Below are 12,533 nucleotides of genomic sequence, written 5' to 3'. Positions count from 1 at the left end.
AAGTTGAAGACTCAAGGGCTAATTAAATTACAGAACGTGTGTAACAGTCACACAGTTCAGTCGACTGAACAAAGCAAAGGCTCTACTTTGGCTCATAAAATTCACAGACTTCTCGCCGACCTACCTCCACAGCTATAGACCTAACTCTTACTGCCTGTCTCCTACACGCCGTAGGCTACAGAAAGTGCTCTTCCTCACAGACTTGAGACCCCGGCCAACCAGATTCCCGCAATTTTCACAGAACTCTGAAGCTCTTTGCACTACTTTGCAAACCCTACAGATCTCCCCCATTAGGGCAAATACGCGCGCTAACCCAGACGCCTTCACTAAGAGGCTCAAGTTCCGCAGGCAGCTCACACCAGCTCGGAAGCCTGGGAGGGCTCCAACCTGGTTCGGGCGCCCACAAGCGAGCGCTTTGGCACAGGTTCTGGCTCCCCATCTCCGGCCAGATCCGGTCAGCCCAGGCCGCACACTGCGGACTGAGGCCCCGCCCCTTTAGACCTGTCATCACAGAAGCCGCACGTGGCCGGGGTGGGCCCTCAGGCGACCTGCAGCCATCACTTTGTCTCCTCCGCCATCCACTGGGGCCACCGCCGCCAATCAAAACCAGCGGTTCCGGGCTGCAGCGCCAGCGCCGGGGTGAGGCCAGCCAGAGAAGGGGCGGGGGAAGGAGAGGCTCCGAGATGGGAGGGGGCTAGCAGTGGAAGCGAGCCTGGCACCGGTTCTGCCAGCCTGGAATCCGAGGGGGCGGATCCTAGTGAAAGGCAAAGACCAGAAGGGGGCGGGGATCAAGGATGGGGCGGGGACCGGGGTGGGACGAAAGACAAGCAGAGGTTCTCTGTGGAGACGCCAAGAAGACGAGAAGGGGCGGAGCCAGAAAGGGGCAGGACCTGAATTACAGGGGAGGAGCCCCAGGAATTAAAGAATCTAGGAAAGGGGACGAGCCAGGGGAAGGTGGGAGGTGGGACAACGGAGAGGGTGGGTCGTGTCGTTGCGGGGGCGGGGCTCGGACCAAAGGGGCGAGGTTTGCAGGCCGAGGCTGCAGCTAGGGCAGCTATGTAACTGCTCCAATCCACTACCTCCCCAGTTGCAACGGGACTCGCGGAACTACAGGTGTGGGGCGGGTGCGCGTGGAAGAATGGACAAGTACGGGGGTGCGCTTGGGTAGACGTGAGGCGGGAGGATCATGTCAGGGAAGGAAAAGATCTGGAGAAATGCTGGGGTGGGGATGGAGTAAAACAGCTGGGGGAGGAGGAGGGGGGCTCACTGTTTGGGCTAAGAGGTGCATTCTCCGGTACCCCTTGTGGGGGAAGGGCGGGAGTGCTTTGTGAGGCTGGGAAGTACAATGTGAGGGGGTGAGGTGAAGTGAAGGGTTGGAGATGATACTTGAGGGGGAGGCGATATGAAGGCGCTTTAGGGGAAAGTGGAGGGGGCGTTGTGTGATGGAGACCGGCTAGTGGTCCAGAGTGTGGGAGGGACTGTGTGGAGGAAGAAGGTATGGGGGCTGTGGGCACTGTGTGAGGGGAAGGGGTTACAGGCCCCAGATGAGGAGGGGAGAACCCCTAGTGCCTTGAGAAAGTCTGGAGGCTTTGTAGAGACTCCAGGAAGAGGTTTTTGTACTGTGTCTCAGGGATGAGGGTGATGGAATTACTCGGGTGAAGAAGCCAGTCTGCAGTGTTCCTGGCTCCTCAGCTCCTAACTCCACCTTCAGGCCTGAGCACTCAGTGAGGATGCAGGCCCCACTTGCTACTAGAGCTTGTGTGACTGTCTCAGTCAGCTTTGGATCTGTCTGGCTGAGACTGGGATATTTTTCCCTTAGCTGGTGTCCCTGGGGACCCTTCCCCCCTTAGGTTCTGGGTACCCCTCACTGTAGTTCCTGTTCCTCCTAGAAGCTTGCCTTAGTCCCTGTCTTTCCCCTCCTCCCCCAGTTTGCCCTGCCCTTATGCTCTGGGTGTGCTCATTTCCCACTTCCTTCCTCGCCTGGGGCCTGGCCTGGTCCTTGCCTGTCTAGGAGCTGTGCCCTGCCCCAGACTTTGTACTCAGTGGCCAGAGACCTAGGTAACCAGCAGCAAGGCCCAGACCTCACCCTCACAGCTACCAAGGTCTCTCCCCACAGCCCCCCAGGTGAGTGGTAGATACATTTTTACCACTTGCCACAAACTGATTTCTGCACACTTTTCCTTCTCCTGGGTAGGGAACCCTAATTCCCTCAAAAATTCTGGGCTTCTGTGGGAGAGGGAAATGGTCAGAAGTACTGAGGGTCTGCGATGCATGCTTTGAGAGGTGAGCCACTATTGTTGGCTGAACTGGGAAGGGAGGTTCCAGTTTCCACTGGGGGAGGGACAGGGAATGGCTCCCCACCCTCCTGGGTTGGAATCTGACCATCTGAACCAGACTAGGGCCTAGTCTCTGATTCCCTGAGGCGACCTGATTTAGCGCCAGAGTTCTTTTTGCCCCTGGGCAGGCTGCAAGAGGGTGAGAAAGCCGTGCTTTCCACACAGTGGCTGAATGAGAGTGACAGTGTTGCTGAAAGGGGCCCCAAGCCAGTCTCCTCTGGCTGAGAGACTGGCTGGGGAGGGAGGGGGTGCCAAAGCCAGACAAAGCCGTGGGGTAGGGTGGGGTAAAGAAGGGCAGGCTGAAGCCTTTTGAGGAGGAGCTGATTGCTATGGCAACACAGCTTCCCAGATTGTCTCTCAGAGAGGCGGGCTTAGGGCGGACTCACTCCAGCTTCCTCAAGATTGTGGCATTTGTTTGAGTGGGTGGGGCATGAAGAGAAAGGGCATTGGTTTGCTATGCAGGGGCTGGAGTATATAGACTTTCTACTTCCTTACAAGCAGCAGAGCACCCAGATGCTTGGACCCATCCTCTGAAAATGGGTAAGAGTGAACAATAGCCATTAGGATGATAGTAGTATAAGGTCAGAGTTCTAGAGGCCTCAGTGGTAATTGTGTATACAAACTCATTTTACAGATTTGAAAATTAAGAAAGAAGAGACTGATATTTTCTCCAGGTCTCATAGTCTTCTGAATACTCTTCACTCAGCCCAGGGGTCAATGTTTCGTTGAGCCAACATTTATTGAGCACCTATTATGTGCCAGGCACTGATACTGATTCTGGGAGTACTAGCATGAATACAACAGAGTTGCAGCTCTCATGGAGCTTGTATTCTAACCCAGGGAGAAAGAAATGTGTGTGTGGCTGCAGAGGGAGAGAAAGGAGAGGGAGGGGGAAAGAGGAAGAGAAGTGCCAGCTGGTGATAACTGCTATGAAGAAAAATAAAGCAGAGTAAGAATTTAGGGCAGCTAGGTAAAGCCTCTTGATTGTACAACGCTGCTTGCTCTCCCAGAGCACACTGAGACCTAGAACGTCTTTGATCCTTCTGCCTGAACTACTGCCCCTAGACTTTTGCAGATGACTAAGGTCTGGGCCTATGGTCTTGGCAGTTAGATAGAACAAGGTGGGGTCACCAAGGGGTTACTTCTTTCCTACAGTGTTGTATGTCTACCTGTCTTCTCAGTAAGCTTTTACTAAGGTAGGTAGGCTCTTAGATTGGTACTCTGTAACTTTGTTCAGGTTGTTGAAAATTCCCTAAATCCTGTTCCTTAGCATTAGGGAACCAGCAAGGAAGTCAATCCATGGCAACTTCTTTTTCAGGGTTTTCCCCCTGGTCTGAGGTGAAGAGAAAGGAAGCTAGAGGAATTGTTACTCTTTTGTCCTTCCTAAGTCCAGGGCACAGTGAATAAGTAGGGGAGGTGAGCCTCATTCTACTGTTCAGTGACAACTTCAGGGCCCTTGGGGCCTGCACTACAGGCAAGGTAGAAACAAGGACCTTGGGGCTTTGGTGGCATCTGAACTACAAAAGAATTCACTCCGCTCTTCCAAAGGTACGGCCAGGGAGCATGCCCTGCCTAATGCCAGTTCTCCAGGGCCTCAGTTTGGGTCTTCCCTTCTTTGGCTCTGGTGTTTGGCTCTTTTTCCTATGGAAGACCCCAGTCTTAGCAACCTCTTAAGTTCCAAATTGTCTGACTTCACAAGTGCAGAGGGAAAAGTAGACAGGACTGTTTCTTTTCTCAGCTTGCTCATAGATCAGCCCCTCTAAAAAGTGTCTTTTAATGTCTAATCCTTGCAAAGGTTTCCATCCTGGTCATTTAAAGAACAGGGCTTCCCAGGTGGCACTAGTGGTAAAGAACCCACCTGCTGATGCAGGAGAGACATAAGAGATGCAGGTTCGATCCCGGGGTCAGTAAGATACCCTGGAGGAGAGCATGGCAATCCACGTCAGTATTCTTGCCTGGAGAATCCAATGGACAGAGGAGCCTGGCAAGCTACAGTAATAAGAGAATATGAATTAGGAATGCTGGTTCTGCTGCCACTTAATTTGGTTGGGTCTAAGCTGGGCTTGGGGCCCAGTGACTCAGGAGGAGGGTGGGGAGTTTCGAGGGAGTTGTGAGTCATGGGGGTGAGCTCTGTCACAAGAGTTGGGCATATTTCCCCCTACTCTGGGCAGAAGCCTTCCGATCCCACTTTCCCTGGGTGCTCTGCCTCCTTGAACAGGGGCTTATGAATAGAAAGAGTACTGGCAGAAAGACTGAAGCAGTTTGATCTCAAAATGAAAGTTTAAAGACATAATGATGTCTAGGTTCCTGAACTAAAATGTGTCCCTATCTCAGGAGCCCCTGAAGCCCTCTAATGTAGGCGAAACAACATCAATATAGAGTAAAAGAAGGAAGAATACCATTTCTCAATGGAAGGAGATGAGATCCCACTTCAAGACCTTTTTATCCTGGCACGAAGGAAGCTTCCTGAGCTTCAGCAGCCCTGTGGTCTCTGGTTTGCAAGGCACGGAGAGATGATGGGAGTGGGGATATTTGGAATCTAGTGTTGGAAGAGCAAGCTGACTTTGGGGATTGTCGAAATTTGTCTATGAACGCCCTAGGCCGTCCTATTAACCTTTCTCTGAAGAGGAAGGGCGCGGTGAGAAGTGGGAGCCCGACGTCTTTGAAAGGGTTAAAAGGCAGGGCTGAGAGCTGCTTTGGACTCGGGCAGTTGAGGGGTTAAAATGGGCGGGGCAACCCTAGGTAGGCCTGCCCCCTTATGGACCAATGGACAGGCGTCTTTTGAAGGGGGCGTGCCTCACGCTTGAGGCCGTGTGGAGGCTGGCCTCCTTTAGGCCAATGAGTATGGTCGCTGCGATGGGGGCGTAGCTTGAGGGGGGCGTGGCGGCCCCGAAGGCTGCCGCGGGGGTGTGAGGGGAGCTGGGCGGGGCGGGCTGCCCCATCAGCTGGTAGGAAATGGCCTGTGAGTCAGAGGGGCAGCGGAGTCGGCTTCGCGGAGCCGGGGCGGCCACGGAGAGGGACAGTCGCGGGGAGGGGCGCGGCAGCGGCTTGGGGGCTGCGGGCGCCAGGACCCGCTAGTGTTGCCCAAGAAACTGAACAGAGAAGAACCTAGCAGTGCAGGACTCAGCCTGAGCCACCCTTTGTCTGGGTTGGGGGCCCGAGGCGGGGAGGACCGGGCATTCGAGGGGAGGGACCGGGACTGGACGGAAGGGCCCGGAGCAGCGGCGCCGCGGCGGAGCCAATTTGGGAACGGGGTGAGTTTGTGGTAGGGGAAAATAGAAAATCTCCGAAGCTCCAATAGGGAATGGGGCCTGTCCCAGGTTGTGAGGAGGAGAAAGGTGAAGCAGGACCTGGGAGGCTAAATAGGAGGAGAGGGAATCGGTCAGAACAAGGAGTCTTTGAGCCCGGGTGCTGGAGTGAGTCTCCTGGGCTCATTTTGGAGGAGGTGCTAAGATTTGCTTCCTCTCCAGGAAGGGTGGAGGGCTCTAGGCCAGAGGCAAGGGGTTGGTGAGATAGCAGAGGGTAACCTACCTACCCACAGTAGTAGTCCTTGGGAATGGCCTCCCTAGTTTGTAGATGCTTGTGAGGACAAAATGTAGAGCAGCTGGTAGCAGTCCTGTCTGAACTGGGTGAATGTGGAAAGCACATGGAGAGGAATTCTTCTTGCCACCTTCCTTGATCGGGGTAGAAATGGATATCTTTAATACTGAAGGGAAAAGGAAGGTAAGCCTGGGAGCTCAACACCCACCTATCCCACCTCTCAGGCCTAGGAGGTGTCTGAAGGTACAAACCCCATGGTATTCTGGGACTTGTTGTTTTTGCTGGCCTTGCTCCCTTGGCATGTTGGGAGCTGTAGTCCTTGCCAGCCACAGCCTGGCACAGCTGTTTGATGCCAGCTGCTGCCCACCCCTTCCCAGAGTGAGATTTGGCCTATCCTTCCCCTCCCCCTCCCCAAGTCCTGCCCCATGAGTCAGCTTGAAGCCATGGACTAGAGCCAGACTGGCTGGGTGGCAGGGAAGTGAGTCTTAGAGCTTTCATTGACAGGGCAGGAACTGAGAGGGCTCTGGGGTAAAGAGCAGATGCCAGTCATGCTGGGGTCAAGTAGGGCATCATGCCATCATGATGCTTCCCCAGGGCAAGGGCTGAAGAGGTCAACTGGGATGACCTAGGGCGTGCTAAGGAAAAGACCCTTCCTGAATCTGTACAGCGTGGGTAGAGGCAAGGAGGGAAGAGTTGAGTACAGGTTGTACCCTCTGACAATGCTGCCATTGGCATCCTGCCCTTTCCAGACACCCCACCCACCACAGGGAATCAGAATTTTCTTAGAGCTTCTAGTTCTAATGAGAACTTGGTGAAACAGGATAGTGTAGGGTGCAGTGATGGGAACTTGGTGTAGGAAAGCTTTTCAGTCCCTGGATGCAAAGCTTCCCTTTTTCCCTGCCTCCCGCCCCCGTCTCTGTTGTCGCTGATTCTCCCTATACAATTAATCTCCCTGCTTCTCTCATGTTGGGAGTTCTTCTCTGCACTGTCTGCTGCCCAGATCTCTGGGGCTTGCATTCTACTTTTCTGAGCCCTGCTATGTGCCTACCCCGTGCCTGGAGTCAGGCAGAGGATTCAAGTACAACCTGTCTTCAAGAACCCCATGGTCAGTCTTACCTACAAGAGCAAGCAAAACTGTTGCAGGATTACAGGAGACGGTGACACTGCCATAAGTGAGGTCTCAGAAGAGACAAATATTTATGGTCCAGGCCAGAGGAAGTTTTATGGAGAGGATGGCATTTGGCCTAGCCAAGGAGGAAGGGTAAGACTTGGATAGGCATAAGGGGACATTCCCCCCTGAAAAGGAAAGTGTTTTGTGGATAGCAGGCAGCAAAGGCTACTAACCAAAGCATAAGTTTGATCCTGCATGCAGTGTTTTCTCCCGTGAAGGAAGAGAGCCTTCGATTTGACATCCCCTCATCCAATATGGGCTCCTGAGGGTGGACTAGTTAGGGAAGACCATCTTGTACCCTGGCAGAAAAGCAGTGGTTTGAGTTTTGGGGTGCTGGATGTGTTGGGGAGGAGTAGCGAGGCACTCCAGCTGTCTGGCTGTCACTGCCTTATCTCTAGTTTGCAGAGCCTGGGGGAGGGGCAGGCCCTGGAGAGTGTCTTCTAGCAGTGCTTCCTCCACACCCTGCCCCCTCTAGACTTGTTTTTGGTTAGATTTGTTGCTTCCTGTTAAAGGGACAGACTGCTGGGGACAATTGGGAGTTTAACTCTGAAAGACCCACTTTGAGCTAGCCTGAGGTTTGTACTTCCAAGGAGCCCTGACTGGGGGGGAATATTTTTGTAAGACCTCTGCCCTGAGAATTATGGAGTGGCATTTGTTCCTTTAGAGATAGGTATATGGGCAGGAGTTGTGCAACTCAGTGGCCTTGACTAGGAGAGTTGAATTCTTGCCTTGGCCACCTTTCAGTTGTCATGGTCTTTTGGATCTTGGGGTTTCTCATCCCCCATCTCATTCAGGGCAGGAGTACCCCAGCTGGTGGCCCTGACAAGTAGTTTTCCTCCATCAACTTACTTGTCACATCCTATTACAATGAGCTAAGACCTGCCACTCTGTGACTCTTTGTATAACCCAGTTCTGCCCTCTAGGCTCTGGATCCTAAGACTACTGCTTCTGTCTCTGCAGGGGTACTGTGAAGGAGTATGTCCTCTATAAACTGAAGGAGGATGTCCTGGGGTATACTCTGTGAGCGCAGCCCTTCCACTGGCTCCAGAGATCCTGGCTTATGCCAGGCTTTTCCCATTTTTCTCTCCTCAGAGTCCAGCTGAGCCTAGGAGCTGCACGGAATGGTGGCAGTCACCTTGCCAGTGCAGCAGGCATGGACCAGACTGCAAGCTAGGAGAGCAAGACATCAGCCAGGAAGAGGGAACACACAGCTAGGCTTGAGGCCTTTTCATCGGGGTGAGTGCCAGAGAGAGAGGGGGGGAGCAGATTGAGTTAGAGACCTGAGCGAAACGGGTCACCTGTTCAGCAGTTTTGAGCGTGCCCTCTGTATTCCATCAATCCATCTGGGGCGTTTGGTTATCTTCACCCTGCTGGAACCTCACAAGGTCACCTCTCTAGTCCAGGGGAGGATCTGAATTTCATCTGGGAGGGAGACGATTCATGGATTCCTCTCACCATCTTTTCTTCTCTTCTCTTGCACAGATGTCCCCAGGCCCCCCAGCCCAAGCCCAGCATAAAGGCTGTGGGGGGGGTCCCCCCTGACTGAAGGCGGGGCTTCATGCGCCACGTGCAGGCGGAGACATCTCCATCCTCAGAGCCAGAGGCTGGCCCTTCGCAGCCTGCAGTCAGGCAGGGGGCCCTCCAGGGTGACCTGCTCATGGGCTACAGCCCAGCGGGGGGGGCGACATCCCCCGGGGTCTACCAGGTATCCATCTTTTCCCCTCCAGCTGGTGCCTCTGAGCCTCCTAGGGCCCTGAAACGGCCAGCCCCACCTACCGAGTGTCCCAGGGAGCTGAAGAGAGGCCCCGGACTAGGGGCCAGAGAGGGACTATCCCCTGAAGAGCCACCTACTGTGGGGCTCTTGGGCCCAGAGGGACTGGGGCTGAAACTGGGCGTGGCCAGCCAACATTTCTGCCATCACGGCCTCTGTGTTGTGGAACAAGGAGGTAGCTCCACCTCACCTTGGATTTCGGGGGCCCAAAGTTCCCCCTTGCCCCCATCAAATGCTTCCTGCAGTACTTTGCACACCAGAGACTGGGCTTCCCCAGATCCAAGGGGACAGGGGTCTCTGGGGGCGTCCCTGGGGCCAGCCCCTCCAGGCCAGCTGCACACATTTGACACTGATTTGCACAGTCTTGCACAAATAGGGGGTAAGAGCCTAGTGTCTGGGGTGGGCAATGGGGGCAGCCCCTGGCCTAGGGAGTCCCCTGGCACTGCCAATGGGTGCAGCCCCGAGCACACACCCCCTGGCCCCGGACCTCCAGGCCCCTGCCCCACCAAGCGAAGGCTGCTTCCTGCTGGAGAAGCCCTGGATGTCAGCTCTGAGGATGAGGGGCCAGCCCCTCGGAGGCGCCGGGGAACACTGGGCCACCCTCCTGCTGCCAACAGTTCTGATGCCAAAGCCACACCCTTCTGGAGCCACTTGCTGCCTGGGCCCAAGGAGCCTGTGCTGGTAAGCCAGGAGAGGAAGTGGTCTGCACTTACGTGGATATCTGTGTGGGGAAAGGTGATGGCTTGGGGTATGTTCCTGTGAGAGCTCGTGATGAGCCTGGCTTCCATCCAGTCTTCTTACCTAATCTTTCCTCTCCACAGGACCCAACAGACTGTAGTCCCATGGGGCGGAGGCTGAAAGGTGCGCGTCGCCTGAAGCTGTAAGTGTCCTGCTTCTCCTTGAAAATGGGGCAGAAGTCTGTAGTTCTCTTTCCAACCCCAGGCAAGGGGACCTCAGGGAAGGGGCCTTAGGTGGGGCCCAAGGACAATAGCAAACATCCCAGAACATCTCAAGTCAACCAGCCCACTCATGTGTCCTCTGCCCTACCAGGAGCTCCTTTCGAAGCCTCCGGAAGGGACCAGGTCTGCTGAGCCCTCCCAGTGCCTCCCCGGTTCCTACCCCTGCTGTCAGCCGTACCCTGTTGGGCAACTTTGAGGTAGTTCCCCTTGGATTCCTGGATTGGTGGGTCTTACAGGAAGGGATGGTGGTATGTGGCTTGGATAGATAAAGAGAACAGATAGCATCTTTCTCACGTTTCCCTACCCTAACCCCAGGAATCATTGCTGCGAGGACGCTTCGCACCGTCCGGCCGCATTGAGGGCTTCACCGCAGAGATCGGAGCTAGTGGATCCTACTGCCCTCAGCATGTCACGCTGCCCGTCACTGTCACCTTCTTTGACGTTTCTGAGCAAAATGCCCCGGCTCCCTTCCTGGTATGACCTGACCTCAACCCAAAGGGCATGAGGGGTTAGAGGCAGGAGGTATATCTCTTTTTTTTAATTGAAAATGCAAAAGACTTTATTGGGAAAAGGCACTCAGGTAGAGAGCAGTAGTTGAACTGCTTTGGAGGGATTCTTGAGATGTTCTTACCTAAGAGTCAGGGCCTAGTGGGAGAGCACTCTTGTATGGAGCAGGGGCCAAGTCCCAGGATGAGAGATGGTGGAGATGGATGAGTGGTCTGGGGTCTCCCACACCCTACTTGACTGATAACTCCTTGGCCTTCCCAGGGCATCGTGGACCTGAGTCCCCTGGGGAGGAAGGGTTACAGTGTGCCCAAGGTGGGCACCATCCAAGTGGTGAGTTTTCCCTGAGGGGGAGTGGGAGTGGGGAGTGGAAAACATCCCCTCGACCCTACCAACCTTGCATGTCCTGTCCCCAGACCTTATTTAACCCCAACCAGACTGTGGTGAAGATGTTCCTCGTGACCTTTGACTTTTCGGACATGCCTGCTGCCCACATGACCTTCCTGCGCCACCGCCTCTTTTTGGTGCCTGTGGGTGAGGAGGGGAATGCTGGCCCCACCCGCCGCCTCCTCTGCTACTTATTGCATCTCAGGTGAGGACAGGGCCCTGGGGCTGCTGGGCAGGAGGCCCAGGTATCTTTTCCACAACCCAGGTATGTCCTCTCTGAATAGGATCTCCCCTCGCTTATCAGTCTGGAGTCTTACTTTCATCACCCTGTCCTCCCCCAGGTTCCGGAGCTCCCGCTCAGGCCGCTTAAGCCTGCATGGCGACATCCGCCTGCTTTTTTCCCGCCGGAGCCTGGAACTGGACACAGGGCTCCCCTACGAACTGCAGGCTGTGACTGAGGCCCCTCACAATCCACGTTACTCACCTTTGCCCTGACTGTCAATGCCCTGAACCCCTGTGGGCCAAGGACCTGCCCATCCTGCTCCATCCTGGACAGAGTGAACACCTGGAGAGGTGGCGAGAGACCTTTCAGGCTTGAATTAAAGCCCTCGCCATGCTCATGCCCAAATTGACCGTTTGGGTGTTTAAAGCTTCTGACCTTACCACACTCTGCCCTGTTCTGGGTCCTCCACGTGCTGGCCCCTCCCTTGGGATTTCCCAGGCTGGCTGCGACGGTGGGGAGGAACTGGAGCTACCCTGAGGTTGTCCTAAGTTCCCAGGCAAGTCATGCCAGCATTGCCTCCCTGTCCTGGGCAGGGGCCATTTATTATTTTATTTATTTTTAATTTATAATTTATTCAAATTGGATTGCCTTGGTAACCTCCCAAACCTGATAATTGGCATTGCCCCCCCTCCTTTCCCACTCTCAGATATTGCTCCAACCTCAGGAGTTGAAGAGGCTGATGTGGGGGCTGTGGGAGAAGTGTTCTCCCTCAGCCGAGAGCAGAGAAGTTATCCCAGAAGAACTGAGTCACCAGCCAAAGGCTCAGCTTCCCCCATCCTTCCCAATACCTTTCACTTCCCTGACCTCACCCCTCCTGAAAGCCAACTTGTGTGTGTGTGTGTGTGTGTGTGTGTGTGTGTGGTTTGTACGTGAGAGAGAGTGTGTGCATGCAGTTGTGCACACATCTAGGACTCCAGACTCTGTTTGTCCCTCTCCTTCTTCTGCCTGTGTCTCTTTGCTTCGGGGTCCTGACTGAGGAAGGTGTTCAGGGTACAGAGTCAGGGCCAAGGACTAGGGTGCCTCCTCTTTCCTGGCCAGATTCTGACCCACCTACCTCAGTTGGGGTGAGGGGCACCCCTCAAACTCAGTCATGTAGTTACCACCTACCCTATTCCCCAGTCTAGACTCTGACCCAGCCTTAGCTCTGATGCCTGGGGCTGGGCTGAGGGAAACAAGCATTTGCTGAAACTTGAAAAAAAAACAACCCAGGAAAAAAATCGCACCTGGTACTTTTTTTTTTTTAAGGAAAAAAAAAAAGAAAGAATAAATTCTTGTTTGGAAACTTGAACTAAGCCTTACTTATTCTGTTGGGGACAGCATGGGAATGGGGATGGGAGGACCAAACTGGAGCTGGGACTCTGCCCTTTCCCAAGGAAAAGGTGTAAGGCCAGGAGGTCTAGGGGAGACCCCCATGATTCTTAGGGTCTGGTCTAGCTCTTTTCACATAATGGGGTGGCATGATGGGGAAGGTTCTGCCATAAAAGTTGAACTTTGAATGTTGATCTGGATTCTTATACAGGTTCTACTGATGATTTTAGCTCCTCTGAGTTTCAGCACTCCAATATGTAAAATGAGGATGATT

The 12,533-nt window shown here is 54.2% G+C and overlaps 1 protein-coding gene across 2 annotated transcripts; it reads left to right on the top strand.

Moving 5' to 3' along the window:
* Positions 1 to 540: 540 nt before the first annotated feature.
* ATOSB (atos homolog B) lies at positions 541 to 12,239 on the top strand. Of its 2 annotated transcripts, none has more exons than XM_052644867.1 (9): positions 541 to 639; positions 8,140 to 8,283; positions 8,530 to 9,499; positions 9,640 to 9,698; positions 9,869 to 9,974; positions 10,093 to 10,251; positions 10,546 to 10,614; positions 10,698 to 10,873; positions 11,010 to 12,239. In XM_052644867.1, the coding sequence occupies exons 3-9, from the start codon at positions 8,606 to 8,608 to the stop codon at positions 11,161 to 11,163; spliced, it is 1,617 nt and encodes a 538-aa protein (XP_052500827.1). In that variant the 5' UTR covers positions 541 to 639; positions 8,140 to 8,283; positions 8,530 to 8,605; the 3' UTR covers positions 11,164 to 12,239. The 2 variants fall into 2 exon arrangements, with proteins under 2 accessions (XP_052500827.1, XP_052500826.1); XM_052644866.1 differs by lacking the exon at positions 541 to 639 and adding an exon at positions 5,318 to 5,590.
* Positions 12,240 to 12,533: the final 294 nt, after the last annotated feature.

This window comes from Budorcas taxicolor, chromosome 8 (assembly GCF_023091745.1).
Source record: "Budorcas taxicolor isolate Tak-1 chromosome 8, Takin1.1, whole genome shotgun sequence".
NCBI lineage: Eukaryota > Metazoa > Chordata > Mammalia > Artiodactyla > Bovidae > Budorcas > Budorcas taxicolor.
This window is presented reverse-complemented; position numbering and strand designations above follow the sequence as displayed.